At 36.7% G+C, this 26,812-nt stretch overlaps 1 protein-coding gene across 5 annotated transcripts in view; it reads right to left on the bottom strand.

Annotated features, from left to right (window-relative positions):
• The window catches only part of MTBP (MDM2 binding protein), a 67,238-nt gene that overhangs the window by 20,218 nt on the left and 20,208 nt on the right, over positions 1-26,812 (bottom strand). For 4 of the 5 annotated variants that reach the window (XM_050940735.1, XM_050940732.1, XM_050940734.1 and 1 more), the window contains exons 7-16: positions 26,131-26,248; positions 25,237-25,371; positions 23,998-24,092; positions 20,519-20,591; positions 17,484-17,601; positions 13,932-14,105; positions 12,654-12,767; positions 11,594-11,758; positions 10,023-10,116; positions 8,399-8,554 (exon numbers count right to left, since the gene is read on the bottom strand). In XM_050940735.1, coding sequence (XP_050796692.1) covers positions 8,399-8,554; positions 10,023-10,116; positions 11,594-11,758; positions 12,654-12,767; positions 13,932-14,105; positions 17,484-17,601; positions 20,519-20,591; positions 23,998-24,092; positions 25,237-25,371; positions 26,131-26,248 — 1,242 coding nt within the window. The remainder of the gene's footprint in view (positions 1-8,398; positions 8,555-10,022; positions 10,117-11,593; positions 11,759-12,653; positions 12,768-13,931; positions 14,106-17,483; positions 17,602-20,518; positions 20,592-23,997; positions 24,093-25,236; positions 25,372-26,130; positions 26,249-26,812) is intronic. The other variant, XM_050940733.1, reaches the window with a different exon arrangement.

Below are 26,812 nucleotides of genomic sequence, written 5' to 3'. Positions count from 1 at the left end.
TAGTACAAATCATTTTCTATGCAGTCAGTTATAATGCTACATGACAAACATTTGTAATATTTTTCAGTGAATTAGTATTCCAAGTAGAGCATGCTACCATAATAACAGAGGTCATTATAAAACAAACAGGAATATACATGAATGCTAAGATTCCAAGTTTATATCCAAGAGAGCTTAGTATTTTTTTTTTAAAAGAAAAATAGTTCAGAGAATATTTTAACCAATAGTTAATCGCTACATAAACTGTTTCACAATTTAATATAACAAAACCGCATGAAAATTTTCGACTGTAAGCTCTTTAAGGCTCAACCTACTTGTTCCTATGAATTTGTACACTGTTCAGCACAATGATCCCATTCCTGAGTGGATCCTTTGAGTGCTATGGTAAAATAAACACTAAAAACAACAGTGAAGTCTTTAAACATTGTAGAAATATTGGTAAGCCTACACCTGATTCTGTATATATAATCAGGATACAGATCATCAAGTCATCACAGTGGAGAGAGCTTTCTAGATGACATGAAACCTGCACACGCCTTGTGAGATTAATTACTTTTAATCTTAAGAGCTGCTTTACGGGCAACACAATTTTCTATAGCTATTTATAGTTTTATTCACACAATATAGAGGGATGTAGTTATTAAATTCAACAGACTGAACAAATGTTTATTCCTCCTAAGAGAGGTACAAAAATCTACATTAATATGAGAGTTTTGGTAGATGTTTATTTAGATCTAAACTATTTGTATATTCTAACAGCAAGTGACTCGAATCACAATGCCCTGGTATCACAGAGCTGACTCTATGCATACACAGTAATCTCCTGTATGTGCCAAGATAGCAAAGAGAATTAGGAGGGGAAGACCACCAGGGAACAAGGGGAAGAGGTATACCGCAGAGGTGACTGGGAGAAATACAGCAGGCTAATGAACAGGAAGAGAGAAGGATGCAGTCATGGACCAGTGAAGAGCAGATGTAGAGGCAACATATCTGTATGGCATTACTTTTGTATGGTGCTGTTCTGTGCATGTATCTTTCATCTCCATGCTGCTCCATATCATCTAGAGCGAAACAGTGCTACACTTTAAATTCAAAAGTAGGGAGTTTAAAATAAAAAAGTATGATGGAATTATTAAAGTTTATAGGAAAACATCGCTGTTAAATTTTAATGAAGTAGTTTGTGGTTTTTACAGGCTATTTCTTTTTTGGAAACCTATCAGTAAAAGAGCAAGCAAAACCTAAAAGAACAGGAATCCTATTTATTTTTAAAGGGAGTTTCAAAGTGCTCTTTTATGCTAATATGGTTTAAATAAATAAATACTCTGTTTACCACAGAGGACCTCTGCTGCTTCTTTGTGTTTGTGTTTGATAAGAGTTTAATCAGCAACAGCTCCATGGGGCACTCTTTCTACCTACTAGTCGCATGGATTGCTGGAGCTCCTGTGCCATGATAATGTTTAGCGATGACTAGTGATGCACAAACACAGTTACAGCTGCTACTCCCTCCTCCCCCTTTTTTTTAATTAACAAAAGCAAACAAATTAAATTGTATTTTAATAGCAGTGGGGAAATATACAGTCTGAAGAGTGCCAAATGTAAATAAAAAGTATGCTCCTGTTGTCCTTATGGGGGCATGACTCCCACTGAACTCAATGGAGGTTTTGAGTGCTCTTGTTCAGGGCAATTATGATTCATATAAAAAGGCAGAGTTATATACTGCATAACGAAAATGTAAAATACGTGCATCATTCCTGTTCTTGCATTCTTCTTCTTCAATACATACAGCAAGATTAATCCAAATTTAAACTGGAAAAGAATAGAGCAATTGATTACATGGAAAGCAAATATGGAAAGTCTTCGAGCCAGTTTTGAAAATTTAGCAACTTCAGTCAAGTACCTAAATGAGCTCTTTTTTGAAAATGTGGTCCTGCATACTATCCTAATATTATTTTGCTGTGTAAACAATTGCTGTAGTTGTCACAGTATAAAACAGGTAAAATGTTTAACTGAAATCAATAATGTTTCAGAATGATCATAGTTTATCTGTAATAAGAAACAGACAGCTATGACAAAGATTCATCCCTACATTATCTTAAAAGAAAAGGAAGTTATGTACTGGAAATAAAAGGCTGCCCTGGCCATACTGTAGTTCTTTCACTTGCTTTCATATGCTGAACTTACTTTTTTTTTAAATGGTAACAGTAATTAGCCATTATACATAAATTATTTTTCCTTATATTCTCTTTTGTCAGTGCAAACGCTCCTATACGTTTCTCTTCTTTTAATGCCTCTATGAACTCACTATTATTTCTTCATGGTTACTTTCAATCTGAGCAATGTTCTTTCAGAAATTAGGTGATTAGAGATGAATAAAACAGTTCAAATTGGGTCTTAAATCTTTAACTTATGTCCAAATGTCTGACGATTTTTACTTCTCATCTCAACCTATACACTTCACAGCAGTTGGATTATCTCCATGGATTATATTCAGTATCACCTAAGTATTTTCCTGAGCTTTATGTTTTTATGTTCTCAACTTTAGAGTACTATTAAGTTTATAGATGGCTTTACAATGAACTACATAAAAGTTACTTATCCCAGAGGCAAGAAGTTGCTTCCTCCCCAATCTGACACATTTTACTGAAGAGCATTAAGTATTCAGTAATACTAACGTCATTTGTCATTGAGTTTCATTGTCTTGTCTCTCAGTGGCCCTTGCAGTCTTTCCTGCATGTTTGTACAGAAGCATATGTTGTTTATCATTACTTTCCTTCATATTTAACTTTCAAGGTTTGGGGGTTTTTTTAAGCCTGTAAATAAAAATTCTTTCAATATTAAATTATCCCTGAATTTCATCATCTAGCCCCATAGCAGGAATAAAATATCCAACAAGGACACACAACCTGTGTATACGCATTAAGTTTTCACTGCAAACTGGCACCAGAATTCTATATTCATGTCCTGAAGGACATCCCGCTGCAATAATCAATCAGGAATCTTGAGAGGAAGCAAACCTTAGAAGATAGGAATTACTTTGCAATTTTCTGCACCACACACAACTATAAATCCACCTTTGAGCCAGTTCATCTGCCTAGCACAGAGTCCCAAAGCCAGAGGGCATCTGAGGAGGAAAAGGTTTCCTCAATTGGAAAGTCAGCAAGCCCTATACACACAAAAAATATATATAGGTGGAAAAAAGCCTTTCATGATCGATGCTGTGTATATTGCAATGCCATTCAATAAGAAACATAGAAATTTTTTTAATTTAAATCTTGATGGGAGAAGATCTTGTTTTTATTATATATATATATATAAAGGATTAATATGTAGATTCCAGTTACATTTGTTATTTTGAGTTCTACTATTTGCATACCTATGGTTGCCCACACTGATCCACTCCATCCCTCCCATCTGTCTCATTTTTTCCTAATATAGGAAATAATGCAAATATTGGATAAGTTCATGGAGGCAATGGGTCCCTGTGGACAGGGCACAGGACAAGGGGACAGGAAATACGGGTTCTATTCTTGGCTCACTCATTAACTTTGCTCTCTGACCGTGAGCAACTCACCACCTCTCCCTAAATCAATTCATCATCTAAGATGACACTTACCTACTTTGCATGCACTCAGACCTATGGATGAGCAGCATTTTGTAAGTGCTAGCTATAACAGGAGGACTGGGTAAACTTCAAACCATTTCTGCCACTTGCATTTCCTGCATGAGGTTTTGCAGCACTGTGCTCCATGAGAGAGAGAGAAGTTTAGTGAGTAGAGCTAGAACTGGTCAGTAATTTTCCAATTAACTGTTCTTTTGTTGGAAAAATACCAATTTGTCAAAACCAAAACAGTTTACAGAAAGGGTCAGTTGTCACGAGTCAAAAAGGTTTTGCCATTTTCAAAATGAAAAGTTTTGTTTGTTGTTCCATTATCTCCATTTTACAGATAAGGTATTGATGACAGAATAGAGGAGAAAGAAAAGAAGGGGGGAAAACAAGGAGGGGAACAAAAAAAAAACATGAGAAAACTAAAGAGGAAGAAAAATCTAAGCTAAAAATACCTGCACGTTAAATATGTACCTATTAGGGGGTTTTTTTAAAGCTAGAATGTACTGCATGGTGGAGACTTGATAGTTTTGGTAAAGCAAGAGCACAGAACTGCCTGGTCAGCTAGTCAAATTCAGTCCTTATTGGTGGTGGCAAAAACTCATTACCATCAGATGGCTAGTCATCAGTGAATGAGAAACAAAGCCATTCAGTGCAGCTCTTAGCAGGCAAAAGCCTGATCCAACTCCTCAGAGTCACCAGACTTCTACTCACTTCAATGGATCAGTTCAGCCCTCACTGTCCAAAACTTTAAACATTTACAATTGCCACCTTTGTTGATCATCTTAGCAGAGAAGCACATGCTGCTGCTCAACCAGATCAAGACTCAAGCACGCTGGCATGGTGATGCAAGAAAGCTTGGTGCAGACAGAGGTTCTCAATCAATATTGTATATTTCATATTTTAAACAAATTGGGGGTGAGGGAGGAGGGTGCTTCGGAAAATCTCCACTGCTGTGCCTCCACACTCTCTCTCTCTGGGACTGAATGGGATGGGGATATTCAGTATATGCCATTATCAGATCTTTCATCCCTCTGGCCAAAAAGCTTAGCCAATCCTGCTCTAGTATCTTACACCTCCTGCATTTGTTTTGCACTTCTCAGTTACCCAAATTATTTTGTAATGCTCTAAGATTTTCTAGTTACAGTAAAAGCACTTCAAGATGTAAAGTTTCATCACGACCCTTTGGATTCTACAACTTATTACTACAAGTGAGTTAGAGCAAAATCTCTTCAAATTCAGGGTTTATTAAACTGTGATTCAAAGCAAACCATTCAAGTGAATCAAAATACTGCATGGCTATAAAGCAACTCTGGAGGTTTTTCAAAATTGGCAATTAAAAGAACTCTTGTAATGAACAAATTATTCACATCTCTCTCACACACTTAATTGGAATGACGCAGTTTTATTTGTAATTTAGCCAAGATCCTGGAGACATCTGCATTGATTAACTAAAAACTTTGTAAAAGTCTCACATTGTTATGGCTAGTCTTCATTTTAAATTGTCTACCACTAGTGTGCAATCAGCACATCTTTAAATTAGTTTTCTGAATATAGCAGTTCTAAAACTGCTTTTCCAGCAGTTTACCCCAATGCTTCAAAACACACTGCTTTCATAAACAATTTCCTGCCATATCCTTGGGAGACCTTACTGACCCCCCCATTTCGGGTCCATTGTGTTAAATAAATGGGTTATGTATTGTTATTGGTCAGGATTGAATGTAACCTCTCTCAAGGGAGGCGGCGGGGGAGGAGGAGGGAGAGATGTGACAGATGGGGATTCAAAAGACTATACTGAACAATATGCAAGACAAGAACGGACTCCTGGAACAAAAATGTGTTAGGTGGTTTTCCTGAGAAATATCTAGTGAGAAGCAAATGCAAATTCCCTACCTCTGATTATGTAAACCAGCCTTTGGAAGCTATGCCCTGAGGAGTGAGCTACTGTCTGCTGGTCACCTGTTACATGAGGACAAGATCAAAGACCCAAGCTATATAAAGGAAAAGACTATTTATTTCATTGATTGACCCCCTAGTTCTTGTGTTACATGAAAGGCTAATGACACTTCCATATTCACTTTCTCTACACCATTCATGATTTTATAGACCTTCATCATATCCCCCCAACCCTAGTCATCCCTTTTCTAAACTGAACACTCCCAGTCTTTTTAATCTCTCCTCATCCTAATCATTTTCGCTGCCATCTTTGCACCTTTTCCAATTCTAATACATCTTTTTTGTGATGGGGAGAGCAGAACTGCATGCAGTATTCAAGGTGTGGGCACATCATGCATTTATATAGTGGCATTATGATATTTTCTGTCTTATTATGTATCGCTTTCCTAATGATTCCTAACATACTGTTAGCTTTTTTGACTATTGTTGCACATTGAGCAGAAGTTTTCAGAAAACTATCCATGATGACTCCAAGATCTTTTCTGAGTGGTAACAGCTAATTTAGACCCCACCATTCTGTATGTATAGTTGGGATTCTTTTTTCCAATGTGCATTACTTTGCACTTGTCAGCATCAAATTTCATCTGCAATCTTGTCATCCAGCCGGCCAGTTTAGTGAGATCCCTTTGTAACTCTTCAGTCAGCGGTGGACTTAGCTATCTTGAGTCATTGTATATCATCTGTACATTTTGCTACCCTACTATTCATCACTTTTTACAGTTCATTTATGAATACACTGAATAACACAGGTGCCAGTACAGCTCCTTGGGGGACCATCCATTGTGAAAATTGACCATTTATTCCTACTCTTTGTTTCCTGTCTTTTAACCAGTTACTGATCTATGAGAGAACCTTTCCTCTTGTCCCATGATTGCTTACTTAGGTCAGAGAAAGGAGTCAAAGCAAACCCCTCCTGGTCCCAGTCGATGAGAAGGATGGAGTGCACAAAGCACAAACATGTGCTTTTACACGCTCTGATATGGGTATGGGGCAGAAGGAACACTGCCTTAGTCCCCTCTTTTTTGGGCCCTTCTCCACCATTCTCCTAGCCTATTATCTGACACTGGGCAGGGGAGGGGTTGCTGTCATAACTTCCAGAGAGGAGACAAAGTGCCTCTTCAAGCCCTCCACTCTTTTTTTAGGGTATCCAATATCTCCAAATTAGACCAAATGCTATCCAAATGACTAATTAACAGAAGTTCTCTCTCACATATTAGATGCTGGATTTTACAGCTCTGTCAGTAGCCAGGGCTGATGAGATGGGGGGGAGCTGGTGCAAATTACCAGGGCTTGGCGGTCCAGAAGGGGGCCCGGGGCCCAGCTTTGTTGGCCCTGTTTAGCCAGTCCACCCTTGCTGGGGGGCCCAGAAATTTTTTTCACCAGGGCCCAAACCCACTCTCGGCAGCCCTGCCAGTAGCTACAGGAGGCAGAATAAAACTAATGGGGTCTTCGGAAGGTGGGGACTACTCCCTCATCAGCCCTCTAGTCAGATCTGATTCTACCCCCTATAGCTACAGACAGCTGACAACTCACACTGAGGATCTGTGGAACTCTCACAGAGAGAATTAATGTTTACAAATGCACTTGAAATACATGAAGTGCCATTTAAATCAGTCTTGCAAAATTCTACTTGCTCATTCTTTTGGGGAAAGTAATTTTTTTGGACATGAGTAAATATTTTTTTCTTTACCATCAATCATTATGGTACAGAGAGGACACGTCGATTTTTGTACTTGAGCTGGTACATTCTTAGGACAATTCTGCAGTGATAATGATGCAAGCAGTCATCAGTATCCTTTTGTGAGCTGAATTGTGTTGAAAATTGTGTTTAAAAGAGAGTGAGGGATGGGAACACAAAGTAACTCCATTTAATATACAACACCACGTTCCATGGAGAAAATAGGTTTAGTTATCAAGTTCCAATTTTGATCTGACCTCTCCACTCATTGTCTCCCTCACTCCGGACTTGATTTTTATCAAACACTGGTTTCCAATCACTACTTTGGCTCTTCTTCACCAATACCCAGTTGCCTCCCACTCTTGTCTTGTCATTTGTTCTGCATCAAATCTGATGATCCACTCATACTAGATCCTTTATAATCTTGCCCTTACTTACATTTTTGCCCTCATGTGCCCCCTTGATGTGCCTCCTGCCCTATCACGGTCCATTAGGCAGCCAGCTCCAGCGATCAGGGGCTGCCTAGGACTCAGGAGAACTGGGTTCTAATCCTGACTTTGCCACTGGCCTGCTGTGTGACCGTAGGCAGGTCACTTCACTTCTCTGTGCCTTTGCTTCCCCATCTGTAAACTTGAGAGGATTTTTCCCCTTTTCCTTCGTAAAGTGCTTTGGAGTCTATGTAAGATGAGTGCTATATAAGAGCTAAGTATTATCTTGTATGGTTCCCATCATTATCGTCTCCACAAGCTTTTCACCTTGCTCCCCCCTTTCTCTCCTCCATCCATGCTATCATGCTGTCCCCTACAAATGGTACAATCTCCTTGTTCCTATCCACCAAGTGCTCTCTGTCAGATGCTAGAAAACGTATGGCTCTGACCCATCCGCAGGGGATAAGATTTAAAACCCCTCATATTTTCAACTACAATGGAAAAGCTACTTAGGTTAATCATTGGTGCTTATTTGGGACAACTCTGACATATTCAAAGCCTATTCTCCATCATCACCAACAATATAAATAATCATTTACACAACTGTGAGCAGCAAAACCGAGCACGAGATTCTGAGGGCCAAATTCATTCCCAGCAATGGAGTCGTTAGCTGTGCCTGCTTATATCAGTTCTGAATTTTGCCCTCAGGTTTTGTGCATTCTAAGGCCTTACCTCTTTTGAATTTGTAATGGCTGAAGATCCCCAATAGGTAACCCCTCTGGAGTGAAATATTTCAGTAGCTCTTTAGCATCCAGCAATGTCAGTGATTCCCTCTCATCATCTTTATGGCCCAGTAATTGCTCAGAGGAATGCGCCAACATTGAAACTCTGGGGGGAAAAACAAACAAACAAACAATAAAGTAAATCTCTCCTGCCAAGAGTAATTGTTAGTTTGGAGCAATTAAAAATGGTTTATCTCCAGTGTAATACTACTGGAACTAGCATTTCAAAATATTTATTGAAAAGCTCATAATAAAATGGTTTCAATGTCAAGGCTCTACCAGTCTTCTCAATATAAATTATTATCATCAAGATTTTACAGCTTAGCTGATAAATTTAACACTGGGATGGAAAGCAGACATTCAGATTCTCAAGCCTGTGGGCAAATTGTATATATTTGAAGATTAATTTAATTCTCATGAAAGAGAGATTTATAGCATAGTTAAAGGTAAGAACTAAAAGGAAAGTATTGTACAACCTTCCCCTCATAATTCTTTCAATGCTCCTAATTCAAGGACAGCAAACTGTCTCCTCTTCTAATATTGAAAACCTTTGCCATGCTGCTTTAGGAAGAGTAAAACTCACCAATGGGGAACAAGATAAAATAAATTTATTTCACCTAGGACTTGTGTGATATTCACTGAATCTAAGAGATAGAAAGGTCCTTGAGATTCCTGTCAAAAGCTATGGTTAGCAGAAAAATAATCTTATCTGTTTTGAGAGGCAAGGACAGTATTTTGAAAAGGCACAAGAAAGCATAGCTCTAAGTTGAGGTTGCAAGTGAGACATTCCTCCCAACACTCTGATGTAGGCCATGCCACGCTGGGACTTTGTAAATTTAAAGAAAAAAGCAACCCATGATAATTAATTTGGAAAACTGACTGTAAGCTTATTCAGTAAAATGTTAAAGATCCACAATAGAACAAAGACCGAGAAAAAGCAATTGGGAGTTAGGGTGAAATGAAACAAATTATAAGAATAAGTTAAATACCTAATCACATGTGGCTGTAAAAGACCCAAAGGAGCAGCATTTCAACCCAAGTCTAAATAATGAACATTTTCCAAACCTCTCTTAATTCTCTTATGCTTTAATTCTCTTATGCTTTTAAAATGTTATGACCCTGACCTTAAATGATGCAACACGAAAAGATTAATGGTGCGTCTATATTGGGACATAGTGGCAAAAACTGCTCCACTGTGTTTATATTACAGCTTGTGCCACTTGTTGCGCAAATTTGACCCCTTTATGCACCAGTTCTTAGTGTGGCTATGGCCTTTATCTTTTACCCACTCAATTGTGCCTACTGGAACTTCACAAATTTAGAACTGTGCTCTATCAAAAGGCTGCATAACAATGCTCACTCAAATACTGAAACACCTCTGCAATACCTTTTCAAAATGGCAGAGGACCAGGGACCCAGTTTCAACCTTACATAAAATTTCCCTTCTCTCTTCATTTCTGCAGGACCCTTAAACATATTTTATGAGATTTACAAAACCTCTGTCAGCATTCACAGATCTTATAGAACGATCTTTAATGTCATCTGTTTAGAAAATACACAGTATTTATAATTACCTCATTTTTTGTTTAATTTTTTCAAAATTTTCCAAGTTCTGAAGAACACTTCTTTCTGGCCACTCCAAAGGATTGGGTGCTATTAATTCAGGTTCTAAGAGGGGAAAAAATAAAACAGAGTTAGATTAATACAGAGCTATTACTGTTAAGAGCCAGGTTTATTAGTACTAATAGGAGGATACTCAAACTGTGGCTCTAGAGCCCCTTGGCAAGTCTTTAAGGCACCAAAAGAGGGTTGCATGGAATACATGGCTCTAACTGAATATATATCCATGTGCTCTGCTTTTTGGAGGGAAATACAGAGCCATTCACAGTAGCACACTCCACATTGCCAGGCACATCTGGGGCAGCAGGAAAAGTACTGAGGAAATGAACCAGTCATGAAGATTCTTCCCAGTGGTAAAGCAAGCAAGCAAGAAAGAGCACACAGTAGTAAATTCAGTCCCAAAATAACCCTGCTGCAACATCCTGACACTGTGATATTTCCATCATGCTGCGGCAATACACACTGAGTTGTAATGAGGAAAGGTTATGGTGCAGACATGGTAATATAGTGTTTGGATATCACATGGCAATCATATTGGAGATCTCTGACTCCACTGAATTATATCAGATTAAAATTAATATGGAGCAAAGACAGAACAATTTTATAATGTCTACAAAGAAGGTATTACCTAAATATATGATGCTGGCAACATTACTTGATAAATAATTCAAAAAGGGAACATCTTGTTCAGTTTTATACTGACTAGGGAATCCTGCACATTTGTGTGTGATGTGTTTAGTGTTTGCTTCTAGAGAAGTCTCCACACATACAAAAAAATTCACAGTCCCTATATGCATGTGTTAAAATCATCACAAGAAGATAATGTACTGTATTCAGCATATACTGCTGTGGGCCTAAATAACTGCTGCTAACAGACAATTTTCTGACTGAAGAGATATGTGTTAGGTATGCCACAGGTAAATAGCAGCTGTGAACATGGGAAAGCTTTTTGTTATAACTTGATATGATATGGTAGGTGCTGGGTCTTCCATAGAATAATCTTGCTATTCTAGTACTATGCCCATTAATCCCAGATGTATGCACTTATTCTTCCATGGGAATTAAACAGATCAATTAATGGGGTAAAATTCACAAAACTGGACAGAATACCACCTTAGTTCTTCAATGAAAGTGTGAAAAAAAACAAAAAAAAAAAAGGTGATATATAAAAAAATGTACTACTTCTCACATATGAACGGTTTTGTAGTGAAGTTGGACAAGAATCTTAAGAACATGATAAGATGTACATTCATTCAATGAAGAGCTCTCAGTATCATACAGAAATCATAATATCATTGTCAGCAATACCCAAAAAGATGTAAATAGCCTAAAGTGAGAACAATTGCTATATGAATGTACAAATGCAAATATTATGGATTTCCCACTTCTCTCTCTCTCTGGATTAATTCCTTTAACATTCATTTTAATGTAATTGCAATAAGTGAATAAAAAGTCTTGTTTGCAGATGCTTTTTCAGAAAACAAAATAATAAAACAGTGTTGAATTTTCTAATACAGATACCTACCATGAGTCATTGTGTAGGGGCTAGTTTTGTTGATTGCTTTGTGCAGAACAGTTTTTGGAAGGCTAGTGTCATACAACTCTAAAAAACGTTCCCTAGTAAGTGTTAACAGGGTTTTGAGCTCCTCAGCAGAAACAGTTGAAGGTTGCTTGCCTGATTCCCGCCTCTCTGCAAAACAGTAAGAAACAGGGAAAAAAATTACTGTTCAAGCTGCTAAACATTTAGGAAAGATTGAACCCTGGTTGGGAGAGAATTTAGTTGACAAGGCATACAATATTGTATACTTTAGGGACATGTTACTAGTTTATTCCATCAGCACATGTGGAACATTGGGAAGGCTGAAGTTCAGAGACCATTTTCACAAGTGCTTTTTATGACGAAAGTTATTTTCAGTCTAGTGACTTCCTGTTAACTGCAAACCATTTACATTATGATCAGGCTATTAAAACTGCAGTCTCTCCAAGGTACATTTTCATTTAATTAAATCTGCTCGATCAATGAAACTAGATTAAATATCAAGGGACAAACAAAATGTTCCTTACCCACCCAAATTTGAGTCACTTAAAGAGAAAAACCTTTCAGTCCTGTTTACAATGATACACCCACTTACAATAAACATGAATCTCTAATAGACATTCAGCCTCCCCCATTAAAAAAATAAAAGAGAGAGAGGAAGAGATAAAGATACACTGCTGGAGTTTAACAAAAACAACTGCAAAGTAGCAGAGTACTGAATCAGCACAACAGTTTCTTTATGAAATCATCTTTTCAACAATAAAACCTGGTTGCTCTCCATAACATATTTACTCTAAAACATCAAAATAAAAACCAGAGCTCTTTCATCTCTAAGGTTTAAAAAAAAACATAGCAACAAGTCATCACAGATATATTACTAATTGTTTCCTAACAATATTAAATGTTTCTATTCCTTCTTCATACACTATCTTCCCTGGACTTTATAAAGTAAACACTGTCACATCAAATTAAAAATGAAGATATATTTGTTGAATATCGATATTGAGATCCAGTGGCAATTTAATCCAATATTCTCTCCATTACTTACTGAGACATTCTTTCAAGGCAAATGCTTGGACATAAGCCAGTTTCTTTTCTCTCTGTAGAATCTGCTCTCCATAGAAATGTGGAAGAGAACTGATGAAGTCACCAGTACAAAAGCCTGTATGGATTATGAGAAAGTCATTCTCGGGTATGTCTCATATGACTTAGGAAATCACCAGTTCATGTTTATTTCTTAAAGGAGCTATCTTTACGCAATACTACACATTTCGTATTAAGAAAGCCACAGCTAGAATTTAGTATTTGTCTGAATCCTGTTGAAGCACGGAAATTAATATCAAAGGCTGAAAATCCACCCAGAAGTCACTTTATTGTGCACAACTATCAAGGAGGTCTCCACATGCCTGGCAATCTTTTTCTATATTACATGCTGTAATAAATAAGCATGATTTGGATGAAACATCTACCTAATCCTTAGCTTTGAATTTCCATGCTGTTATGCATTAAAGTCAGACTTTTAATGTTGATATGTTATTGTAGTTAATATAATTAACAAGCATAGGAGGTAAACACACTACTGCATTTGATGTTTGAAAATAACCTATTGTTCCCAATTTCTATAACATGTTGGGAAGGACTTAAGGATTTTCCCCTCCACCACCTTTCTCATCTGACTAGGATAAACTATTATGATCAGGCAGGCAGTTCTATTCCACTTCTATTTCCTCCAATTACAAGGGAACAGACTTCTATCTGAATGTCATCTAAGTCAGCCTTGCAAAATTGGACTTGTCTATTTGCCTAGGGAAAATAAAAAATTTTCGGACAAGTGAATGAAATAGTTACTTTTGTTGGGTTTTTTTGTTGTGTTTTTTTTGTAACCACCACCACCTCAAGGGTAGGCAACTAGAATTTGGACTGGACTGGACTGGACTGGTCAATTTTCATGACAATTTTGCAAGTCTCATTTAAGTATTCATTTTAACTGGAGTTGTACAATAAAGCACTCTCTTTGCTCCATGTGGCAATGAAGGTATCAAAATGATGGGCTGTGCATCTCATATAGAATATTTTGAAATCACATGCATTTTAACTTGAACTTAAAGATTTAAAGTTATTAGTTCTTCTGAACTTTTCCATCAATGTTAAATAATTTTTTACAAGTCTGAATAAAAAGTATATTGCTGAAACAAAAATATTTGTTATCAAATGTAACTATTCCCCTTAGTTTTTCCCACCTTTTTACTGTAAATAAATTGCACATATTGTCAGTCACCACCACTAACCCCCCAGAAACCCTTAAAAAACAGAGTTTAAATCTTACTTGACTGTGTTTCTTCTGTGCTTGTCTGTAGCTTTCCATTTATTAAAGCAAGAGTGGCTGTGCCATTGATCTGATTGGCTGAATGAATCAAAGTTGCTTTACACCCTCCAAAGCCATTGCCTTGTACCAAGAAATAATATTGGCAAGACTCTCCTTTAAGCTCAACTTCTGGAACTAAGCAAACACCAATAGATAATCATGAACCATTCTGAGAAAAAAAAGGTCTTTAAAATAAGCATAATATTTTCAGGTTTCAGAGTAGCAAGCATATTAGTCTGTATCTGCAAAACACAGGAGTACTTGTGGCACCTTAGAGACTTACAAATTTATGCGAGCATAAGCTTTCGTAGCCCGAAAACTTATGATCAAATAAATTTGTTAGTCTCTAAGGTGCCATAAGTACTCTTGCATAATATTTTCTAGATTCTAACACAGTGTTACTTGCATAGCCTCTAGCCTTGCCAGCTGAGATTGCATCAGATCACATTAGCCAGCAGCATCAAAAGTGCTTGGTATTTTCATGGGAGACCTCTAAAAATATTCTAAATGTATCAGGTGCAAATATCAAATCCAGATGTGCCACTGATTCTTTCACATTAATTTTCAACCTGTATCCTAGTACGATGTTTATGGACAAGAAATATATATGAGGTATTGACCACTTGTGGTCATCAAAAATCCTAGGCACTTTTTACAATATTAGCAAGGTTAATTCTGGTACCCTTATCAATATCTGATTGGGTTAGCATATTCTGCCTGACATATCACTTTAATTTCAACAGGATAAGGATGCATTTTTTTGTTGTTTTTTTTATTTTCTGTCTTGAACTACTGGATAACATAATTGTGTGTTATTTAAATGCTGCGGATATATACCCATGTAGGAGGCAATGTCTGCATGTAGTTGGTAAAGTACAAATGAGAAGATAAATAAATACCTTAAATCTTACCTTGTTATGAGGCAAAAAAGTTACAGTTCTATCCTAAAACAGGAGCAAAACTGTACGCTATCTGCTACTTTTGTAAAGATGGTGGTGGTGGATGGAATCTTTGCTAGTGTGAAACCCTTGTTGGAATATTTGGATTGAAACAATCCTAATTTTTTTAGAAATGTGTTAGGAAGTGTTACGCACCCTCACCATTCTCTTCCTCCCCCAAAAAGAGAGAAAATAGAATTATTCATTAACTATGTAAATTTCTGTAAATGCTTTTTATTATGAGGCAGATACTACTCACAAAGGGGGTATTTATAAAAATATATTTAAATTTTAAAATCTTTATTAAAAGTATAAGGATAGCAAGAAATGTCTGCTGTGAAGCATATGAAAAATACTCCGTTCTATTTCCTAACAAAAGCATGGATCATATGGATTGTACTAAAACAAAATCTATCACTGTGAACTTGACAGTAATAACTTTGAAGAAACTATTTTTTTCAGGTTTTATACAAAAACTATTAAATTGACAGATGTCTGCAAACACAAGAAACTCAGAGATTGAGCACTTCAGAATATTGTATTAAGCTTCAAAGATCAAATCACTTAATACTACCTTCAAGCTTTGTTATCCCTCTTGGATTGAGGCATATATAACACTGTCTCAACAAATAATATTTTAGACAGATTTAAGAACTGAAAGTTCAACAAATAATCTGCATTAATATTGTATAAGATATTGTAATGTTTTCTAGAACAGTTTTAATTTAAATTAGGGAGAAAAATCAAATTCGTATCTATTGGTGCACAAGGATTAAATTCAAGACATCCATTCTTGCTATGTATTCTCTTTATGTCCCCACCTCCAGTATTCTCTTCATCTCAAGACACACACTCATTTTGAGATGTCAAGAAAGGGTGTTTTCACGTCTTCTTTTATATTGTAATCTTGATGAAGCACTGTACCTCTCTCATATAATTAAGAGATTGTGGACCAGCACCTATTCAATTTACTATAAACAGGATAGCTAGGCTTTGGAGAAAGTGGTATACAATGTATTTCCACTACAGCTGGGAGACTAGGTATACTAGCCTTCAATATGAGAATGTTCTTCTGTGCTCACCTGGTTTCATCCGTGATGTCACTCCAATCAATGAAAACCCAACAGCTAATCTTCTCTATAATCACATCACATCTGCCCTTCCTCTCCCCCTCCCTTCCCCACCCAGCCCAGCCTACGTTTCACAGCATTAAGCTTCCTGCCCTCACTTTGAAGGCCCTTCACAACCCTGATCCTCTCTCCCTGTCATTTATCCTCATATATCCTCCTTTTTGACAACGATGACAAATAGGCAGAGGTGGCTGCTTCTCATGCAAATGTCACCTTGTCTATTCCATGCTTGTCCCATATAGATGGATGTCTTCCATTAACAGATTTGTAAGACCACTATCATTTCCTCCTTCATTCCTGAAGATACACCTCTGACATAACAGGCAGGGGCCAGATGAGCATAGTTGACATTTCATTTATCATATATTTTGAGGACTACAAATGTATGCGCATACTGAATTATCTGATCATATGCCTCTTCCCATAAACCTATGTCACTTGTCTTCTTAGATTGTAAACTCTTCAGGAAAGAGACCATGTTTCCATACGTGTTTGTACAATGTATAGCACAATGGAGAGAGTGGATTGGAAAGAGTCCATGATAATCTAATTACAAATTTGTAGAGACTACGGTCAAAATCTTGGGGCATAAGTAACTTGTTCAGTTATACTGACAAAGATTCTGACAACTTTCGCAGCTATTATCATTGTTAGCTAACTACAGTGTATCATATCACTATTAACATAAACCAATGGCCTTGAATTAATTTGTAAAATGAGGATTTCATCTTTTTTAAATAAAAAGGAAAGGAGAGACATAGGAGCTGGATCCTCAGCTGAACCTGAAGATTTACATTCCCCTGATCTCAGGGCTGGCTGGACCCACTACATAACTCGCACAGGTTATTTTTAATTTTTCTCTGTTCTGCATATTGCATAGTTGAACTTATAATAACTACGGCCTTTTGTGTGTTATGGAGATTCTGTCACTGTTGCTAGTCCCAGTGCAGCTCCATTTTGAAGTAATGCAACTATTCTATATTCGTGCTAATATCTTTATATTTAGGCTTGAAAGGATTAGATTTTTATTGGTAAATGTCATTTTCACCACATACACAAAAAATATTTCAATCAATAATCAAAATTTAGTTAGGCAAAGAAAGAAAAATTCTGCTTGAGAACTTACTACAGTTTAATTTAAGAATATTTACTTTGTATATTTTGATATGCAATGTTGACAATTTGCATTTTAATGGTTATAAAGCTTTAATTTTTTGAATCTCAGTATCTACTGTCAATAAGAATTGTTGTCTGACCCCCACACACACCAATTCCCTGCAACTATGAAAATTTAAATTAACAAGAAACAGAAAAAAAAATGCTTAAAAACAAACACTGATATTATGTGTTGAAATAAAATAAAAACCAAATTCGGCCAAGCCTACTTATATTATATACTCCTGATGCACACATAAACACAACACTCCTACACATACATTACTTACTGGTTATGACCTTTGGTTTTTTGGCCATATGTTCCTTCCATTTTTTTGTACTCAGCTGGCCAGGAGAGGGAATCAACATGTTGCTTACATTGCAAGGCAAAACAAATAAGGCGCCTACCTGTAGAAAGAGCAAAAACAGTGCACTCAATATTACTCGTATAGTCAGAGAGTTCAAAGCCAGGAAGGATCTCTAGAACATCTAGTCTGACCTCTTTGTACATCACAGGCCACCACCACTCACACATTAAGCCCAACAATGGAAATGAGACCAAAGTAAATGAGACCCACATGAGACTAGGCTATTATATGCCACAGGTAGAGAACAGAGGGCATGGAGTAAACCAATCCTGATGCTCCCACAATGGCAAGGATATTATTATGGGAGATATCCCTAGATAATTCTGGCAAGTGACTTGCACCCACATGCTACAGAGAAGGCAAAAAACCCCAAGGTCATGGTCAATCTGACCTGGGGGAAAATTCCTTCCTAAACCCAGTTCTGGCAATCAGTTAGACCCTGAGCAAGAACTGGCCAGCCTAGCACCTGAGAGAGAGAATGCTCAAATGCTCAGCAAAACCTCAGAGCCCTGGCCCATCCCACCCAGTGTACCATCTCCAGCTGTAGTCATCCCTGATGCTTCAGAGGAAGGAGATTTAAAAAACCTTCCCAGAATATGCAAGGGGTGGGAGGATGGGGATGGATTCCGTCCTAATCCATGCTGGTGACTGGCTGAAATCCTATAGCATGATCTAATCAGATCATACCTGCTCGAGGTTTCCTCTTCTTTAGCTGTTGATTAGAGGCTGATTAAAGTATATTTCTATTAAAGACACTCCTTCCTTTTTTTGTTCACTGTCAAACAAGAGACTTGTTTCTACTGGTATCATGCTGAGTTGAATTAAGCAGAAGCAGCATTCCCAAAAGTGAAAAGTTTGCTTTTTAAAATCAAGGGAAAGTTAAGAGATGGAGAACCACTGGATGCACATATATTGTATTTTCTGTTTCATGCCTGATACAAAGATTTAATTCACATTATAACTGCAAATCTCAACTCAACCTAAATCCAGCAAGGCTAACAATATCTCCATATAATTATAAAATCTGAAATTAATTGTGTACTCCAATAAATAACCACACTGGGCTACTCTCCACTCTCAAGAGAAGACATATTTTTCTATTTTCTGTTTTCCAAATAAATTCAGATATCTGTTGTTGCTTCTGCCAATATTTCTCTCTCAGGACAATAAATATTAGTAATAAGAAGAACAACAGAAGTACCTCTACCTATTTACTTGAGCATTCAGGCTGTGGTATCAGGAAAAATACATTTTTCAGCAAGTTTCTGATGGCCTTCTTTCAAATATGCATTGTACTGTATCTAGTAGACTGAATATACAACTTTTAGAACAGTTTCAATCTACTAGTACAGATAATTACACACAACTGTCAGAGCATCTCTAGTTTATCATAATAAGTATGCATAAAATGTTCTAAAAGCTTCTTTTTTTAATATGAGTAAAAACTAAAATTACTATACATAATTGACATGTCTGCTAAATACCATTTTTACACATCACAATTATCTGAGTTATACCAATGCACAAAAACCTTGTGGTTTGTTTGTTTTTTGAAACGGGTATATTTTTAAAATAACTAAGCTATTTATTTGTAGGAAATGAAGAAGAAGTTTGAGGAAAATACATTCTTTAGCAGAAATCCTAAATATCAAGCTGAACAACTGGAGCCAGTTTTCAACACTTACACTGTACACCCTTAAAATATGGTTTTATAATGGAACCACAACTCTACACTATAACATAAGTAACTTTCTATAATCATATCAATTTGCTCACTGCAGCCAATGTCCTGATTACTGTAGGTTAGAATTATAAACATCAGAAACACTGTGTAAACATACCTATATTGCCTTAAAAATTCAGGCAAACAGCATTTTCAAATGAACATTACTGCATAATTATTCATAGCTATGGTACCAAGAAAAAGCAATAACTATTATATCTGAGCAAAGAGTCAAAAGCATTGTCCTATGAAAATTATAGAATGTTCTCAATTTTTCAAAAAGGATAATATAGAAATATATCGGCTTTTCTTGCAATCACGATCTGCAAAAAATAAAAACGTCTCCATCAGCCTAGGACTGCAAAATAAATGATGCACTATGCCTTCTCGTTTTCTGCATTAGAGAAATAAGAAGAGGTAAGATAATACAGTGGCTTGTCCAACAGCATTTAGAATGCACTGTTGAGGACATTTCTAACCACCAACATTCAACGTGAGAAATGGAGGGATAAGGCTATCACCAGTTTTTATTCCTATTCCCCTAGGAGGCAAGAATGTCCAACACCGCGAGGAAATCAGTGACTCTGGGCAAGTCTATACTAGAAGCAGTACATCAGCTTGTATGAACTGTGCTTCACATATAGGTAACTAGTGAAATGTATGGCCTGTGACGTAAAGGAGATCAGAATAGATGATCAAATGGTCCCTTCTGGTCTTAAAATCTACGAATGCAGCAAATACACTGAAGATATGGCTGGCCTAACAGTATAGCATCTGTGCAATGTATTGTCTGCAGAACATAAAAAATTACTGAGAGTACTCTGCTATTTGTGTTTATGAAGGTAGGCGGGGGAAAAGTGGGGGGGCTCTTGTTATAAAGAGACTTAAAAAAGATTTGTGGGAACAGAAGAGGGTGGGGTCAGTAATTTTTATTAAAAGGTTAAACTGAATTATGAAAATGAGCAGACAAGGACAGCTACTGGAGTGAGGAAGAATGGGATTCAGAGTGAGTACCAAGATGTGCTATGAGGTCAAAACTTAGCTGAAGTTCACAATTTAATGGGCATTTGAGTTCTGTTCTTGGAAACTATACAACCACACACATCTAAAGATCCTAGAAGAAAATTTTGGAGGCAGCTCCACAGAGATTAGGTGTTACATTAAAAGTATACTGAAATAGATTATGCACAAATAATTTTGAAAAAAAATTGCTGCAAGTTGATAAAAATTATACTTTTTCACAGAGAGAAGAAATCTGGTCCAAAAGCAGTGTAGACTTTTCATTGATATTGTTTCTTGTCAAGTTTCTGTATAGAAAGGTTTAAGGAGCCACATCTTCAAATACTTTTACCTGTTGCTATTTTATAAATCATGGTATGATCATATTCTGCATAAAGAAACTTTTCAATCCACCTAAATACAAACTAAACCACCAACACATTCCTCATTATTGTCAAAGCATTATAATGAATAAATTCTCCGCATCAGATGGGAGTAATACACTAACTCAGGCATTTTGTAAATAAATGTTATGATATACAGCATATTTATTGAAAGCTTTCAAGTAACCATGTAGGAGCAAATTATTATATACTTTACTGAATCTCTTACCATTATGACAGTTAATGATTTACTTCAGCAATATATATCAAGATTTTAATCAGCTGGTATCAGATGCTACTGCTGAAGCCTGAATTTCTTATAACTTCCCACTGAATGCAGATTTGATTGATAGCTTCTACAAAGCAACAGATATACTGTCATAACTGAGGCAATCCAGGCACCACCACTCATACCACCTGAATGGTGAGTTGCCTTCTTGTGTTTCTCTCTTTACTTTTTTGTTGTTGTCCTTTGGAACAAAATCTGAGATTCATCTTTCACCACCAAAATAGCAGGTGATAGTTTTGAGATAATCATTTAGGATCTAAACCTTTGAGGTACTGACTGACAGGACTCTACTCATGAGGTCTTAAAGAAAAGTGGTTAAACTGTATAATGATATATCCCACAGACCTTGGTAACAGATTAGATTTGTATTTTTATGTTCTTCCTTTCTGGTGTGCTCAACGTATGAATGAATGATTCCTCGTGGGTCCTTTACAGAAAGCTGTTCATTATAATGAATGGGTGGGTTCAGTTTAAGATGGGTATTTGCATTCTGACTACAGTGATATTTGTACTTTATTAGGGGCTTTAATGAGAGGCCCAATTATATTTCTCTTCCTCAATTTCTCTGTTTTTAAGCGCACTGATTTAACGGTACATGGAATATCCTTCTGTATGATAAAAACGTCACCCCTTAGTTCTGAAAGGCATTTGATTGGCAGCATTAGAATCAGACTGATGGTATCAACTGAAGTAAGTGCTGGTCTGAATGATATTTTAACTTGTGTGCTAGAAGACAAAGGGCTCCTTAGCTATCCATTCCCTTTAAATTGTAAACATTTTGTGTAAAAGTGTCTCTACACACTGAAATAAGCTATACATACTAAAACTACTTAAGGCAGAAAAGCTCAACATTAGTGGAGTGTCAGTCTAACAAAATAGGAGTGCCCAGCAAAATACTTCCTTCTCCTCTTCATCCTACAAATAGCAGCATGGGCCTCTTTGTTTCAACATGTTAGCCCACTACGCGTGCTAAGATTATTTGTTTAATTTTATCATGGCATTAGATCAAAGGCAGTGTGTTTCTTCAAGTGCACTTTATACCTCCACTTACAAAACTAAGCATGACAAACTTCATAAGGCTGTGAGCCTACTTTATTTAAGCATCAGAGGGGTAGCCGTGTTAGTCTGGATCTGTAAAAGCAGCAAAGAGTCCTGTGGCACCTTATAAACTAACAGACGTTTTGGAGCATGAGCTTTCGTGGGTAAATACCCACTTCGTTGGATACATGTGACGAAGTGGGTATTCACCCATGAAAGCTCATGCTCCAAAACGTCTGTTACTCTATCAGGTGCCAAAGGACTCTTTATTTAAGCAGGCTGTAAAGACAGGGCTTTTTGCCTACCTCTGACCATGCTATTTGCATGTCACAAACTAATCCATGATTTTTTTCCTTTTATTATATGTAGGGATAATTACTACTATGGATGGAGGCTTCTCTATCAGGTAAATGTCGTTTAAATTATGTAAATATGCCTATGCACAGTCTATATAGAGTATTATGGTCTATTAACCCAGCACACTAAAGGGTATGCCTACATTGCAAAAAAAGACCCATGGCAGTAAGTCTCAAGAGCCGGGATCAACTGATTCAGGCTTGTGCTACAGAGATTTGTACATGGGCTAGAGCGCAGATTCTAGGATCCGCTCCCTCTCACCAGGTTCCAGCCCGAGTCCAAACATCTACACTGCTATTTTTAGCCTCACAGCGTAAACCTAAGTCAGTTGACTTGGGCTCTGAGACTCATTGCCACAGTTACTTTTTGTTTGGGGTTTTATTTTGATTTTTTGCAGTGCAGACATACCCTTAGAACTACAATACTGCCTCCAGTTCACAAAAGAGCTGCCACAGATGTCAGTTCCAATGTAACAGAAAAGTATAAATTAATATACTTGTAATTCTGTTTTCTGAAAAACTTGGGAGCGGGAGGAATTTCTCATTTTTTTTTTTATATATAGTACAGTCCAAATCAGTGGCTCTCAAACTAGGGCCGCTGCTTGTTCAGGGAAAGCCCCTGGCAGGCCAGGCCGGTTTGTCTACCTGCCGCGTCCACAGGTTCAGCCGATCGCGGCTCCCACTGGCCGCAGTTCGCTACTCCAGGCCAATGGGGGCTGCAGAAAGGGCACTTCCAAAGATGTATACATTTAACCTCTGACTACGCTGGTGTTATTTTAAGCCCTCTCTTCATAACTATAGTAAATTTAGTCTATGTTCTCCTTAAACAAAATTCTTGTTAGCACATGAGAATGCATTTAGTATTTAAGATTCCTTTCCCCCTCCTAGTTATTGAATTACAAATATTAGGTGCACACCATGAGGGCTGCAAGGTTCAATAAGTAGTTCAAACTCATGCTCTAAAATGTACATTTGATCAAGAAAAGTTTATATATATTTTATGCTGCTTGCAAAAAAAAGTGTGTTAAACGAGCTGAAAGTTGTGTCTTTAAGGAAAGTGTTTCAGATATGAAGATATTCTGCATCTGCTCTAGCTTCAATTTTAACTCTGCATCACTTGAATATAGTTTATTTTACCTGAAATCCTCCATATGGGAAAAAATTTTCATTAGACATTCCAGTTCTAATATCACTTATTCATAATTAGATCTTATTAAACATTCTCAGGAAATTGCAAATATGTTAAAACCTTTATGCACCCGGAGATATATTTTGAAAGGTTTTTTTGTTTTGTTTTTTTAAATCACAGATTTCTATAACAAGAGAAGTGTCACTATTCTATAGAAAGATAAACATTACCATAGTCTCACATCAGCTTATACACTACACAGTACCTGACGTAATTGGTGGTATAATCAGGAAAATAGTTTAATAATATTAATATGCATCTTTATTTTACGTATTTAGTTTTATAAAAGCACTAAAAGGTGCCTGTCTATATAATCTAGACACTTCTGACATAACTAAATATACATCATAAATTTAGCAAATTAAGGTGACCCACCACAGCCCCCGTTCTCTTCCCTGCCATTTGCAAACACCGGGGTGCGTGTGTGTGAGAGAGATGAGCTTTGAAACAAAAGGATACAGCTCAAATTCAAGATCTGATACAAAATAGGATGGCAGATCTGAAAGCATCACCAGCCGCATGAATTCTAACACAGGACCATAATAATGAAAAACCTGAAAAGAAATTAAATTCAGAATTTGTAACTTTTATATTTTGGATATTATTTCAATGGGACTTAATCACTTGCTTTAAGTGCTTTGCTGAACTGGGTCATTATTTAGGAACATATTTGAAGTAGGGAAATGGGGGTGAGAAAGAGAGGAAGGTTTTGCAATATAGTCAAATTAAAATATAATTAAACATCTTAAAAGGGCAAACTTATGGAAGGTGCTTAAAAAGATTCTTCCAATAGATTCCTTAAAATACCAGGACTGGCTCCAGCTTTTTTGCCACCCCAAGTGGCAAAGTGAAGGGGGGCGGGGGGAGAAGAAAAAAAAAAAAAAGAAAAAAAAATAAAGCTGCAATCCCTTCACTCTTCGGCAGCGGGTCCTTCGCTTCAAGAGGCACTGAGGGGCCCGTTGCCGAATTGCCGCCGAAGACCTGGACATGCCGCCCCTTTCCATTGGCCACTCCAAGCACCTGCTTTCTTTGCTGGTGCCTGGAGCCAGCCCTGTAGAATACACACATGCATATGAAATAATATCTGCAGGGCTGCTTCTGAGCCGATTTTCCCTCAGATACTACAAATAAAAATCATTCAAGACCATACAATTAATGACAAAATATATTTAGAAGCTTTAACTGTAAAAAACTATTAAAATTCATATATGTAGTTACATTAAAGGAGTTTTTATATTATTTTCCATCAATAATATGGATTTCAATTTTTAAACTTTAAAAGATGACCAATTTCCACTGGGTAAAAATAGTACAAGCAATTTTCAGAAAAAAAAGCAATTTTCAGAAAAAAAGTGTTTAATATTAAAGTGTATTTGTACAAATAAATAAATGAATATATGCTTCAACATGCTACAGCAGTATTTAACATTTTTTTTTGAAAGCTAAGAAATCAACCATTTTTCATTTCTACTTTGAGAACGTAGTATCATATTTTAAACATATAATTAGATCAAATATCACTGATACTATCCAGACAAAAATATGAACAAGATAAGCCTTAAGAGATATACATTGCAGAGTCAGTACTTTTATATTTGTTTTTGAATCCTGGCTACCACTTCCCTCATTATTAATTTTCTCAGAAAGGTAAAAAAATGAATTATTGTAGTCCAAAGAAAGCTCAAACACAGAACTTACCTCTGGCAAAATACTAGTAGTCTTTGATTGTGCTGTTTTCTTGGCAGTGAAGCAAGTATTCAAATACGATGTGCTGAAAGGCTTGGCTGAGACACTCTTTATACAAAATTTTGGAAACCTAACTTCAAATCCAAACTAAAGAAAATAGAATATTTTTAAGAAGGCAGATATAAAGCCTGATGTTAATTAGATGAATTAGGTTAGAAAAATTCTCATGTTCTTGCATATCAAGTATTTAGTGCAACTAGCAGATGAAGATGAAATAAAGTTTACATAAAGCAAAGCATTATTTTAATAAACCCATTTTTTTCAGTCAATTAGATATACAATTACTTTAAAAGGATATGGACGAACAGATTTCAAACAAACAACTGAGTAGGAATAATATTAGGGTTGGGTAACCAGGTAATGTGCTCAAGATTAAGACATTGCAAACACAAGTACTGTCTTCTACAGTTGAATGATTGCTGCTTTTGCACAAGTGCCAGATGTGGGGTTTCATCTGAGTACTACAAAATAGCACAGAAAGAGAATAATGGTTTGTCATGAACAACAAAAGATTTGGCTTACAAAAAAAAAACAAAAAGAAACCACACACATACACCCCTAAGGTAAAGACGGTAAAAAGTTAGGCCCCTAAACCATGAAACTCCACAGTTTAGTTATAATATAAGTTATAAACAAAAAAAATCAGCTTGCACTGTTTTTTAAAAAAAAAAAAAGTGTTAATTATTAAAACTTGTTCCTATATAATTAGATTGTTAAAAAATTCAGAAGAAAGCATGAAGCTTAAGCATTTATAATACAGTATGCATCCCATAACAATTTCATGCAGCATATATACACAGTGAACCTAAACAAAAAGTTAACCAAAACTAGAAAAAAATAATTTACCTTTCTTTCCCATACCTGAATCTCTCCTCTCCACAGCTCTTTTGAGTCAATAATATTTATTAGATTATCTGAAGCCACAACATCTGCTGATAGGTAGTCTGCAATTTTTTGCCAGCTACTGTAAATGTAAAGAAAAAATAATGAATCTCATTTCATCTAATTTTACAGATTAACATGCTATGAGATTTAATCCAATGTATCTACTTAATCTTAGCACTAAACAGACCCGAAAATACGTAAACACAGACAAATATGTAAAACTTTGTACTCTGAAAAGTACAAACTCTTACAGAAATGCTGGTGGCCCCTTCTGCAGGGGAAGGTGTTTCCGTGTTCCACAAAGATGACAGTAGGGTGCATTGGCATGTATCGAGCAATGGCTGGCTTGGCAAAATGAGTCAGCTTGTAATTAGCAGTCTTGTGGTCTGCACGTCCTACTATTGGCCATCTCTGTGTACTAAGGGGAATAAGGAGGCATGGATGGAAAGGGAAGACATTGGCTTCTCTTGCCAACTAGAGGATCTCCCTATCCTTGTTGATTGTTTGTGGGTTTACATGTTGTAAGAACAGGACTAAGTTGCCTCATTATGCATAAGGGATATGCAGCACAGCACGGAGCTAAGCCTACTTGATCCGAAGCAGGTTGCACAGGGAAGTGTTGATTTCCTTCCTGATTTCAAGT

Source organism: Gopherus flavomarginatus, chromosome 2 (genome assembly GCF_025201925.1).
Source record: "Gopherus flavomarginatus isolate rGopFla2 chromosome 2, rGopFla2.mat.asm, whole genome shotgun sequence".
NCBI classification, from domain to species: Eukaryota; Metazoa; Chordata; order Testudines; family Testudinidae; genus Gopherus; species Gopherus flavomarginatus.
The sequence above is the reverse complement of the archived record's forward strand: the minus strand, read 5'-3'. Positions and strand labels throughout refer to the sequence as shown.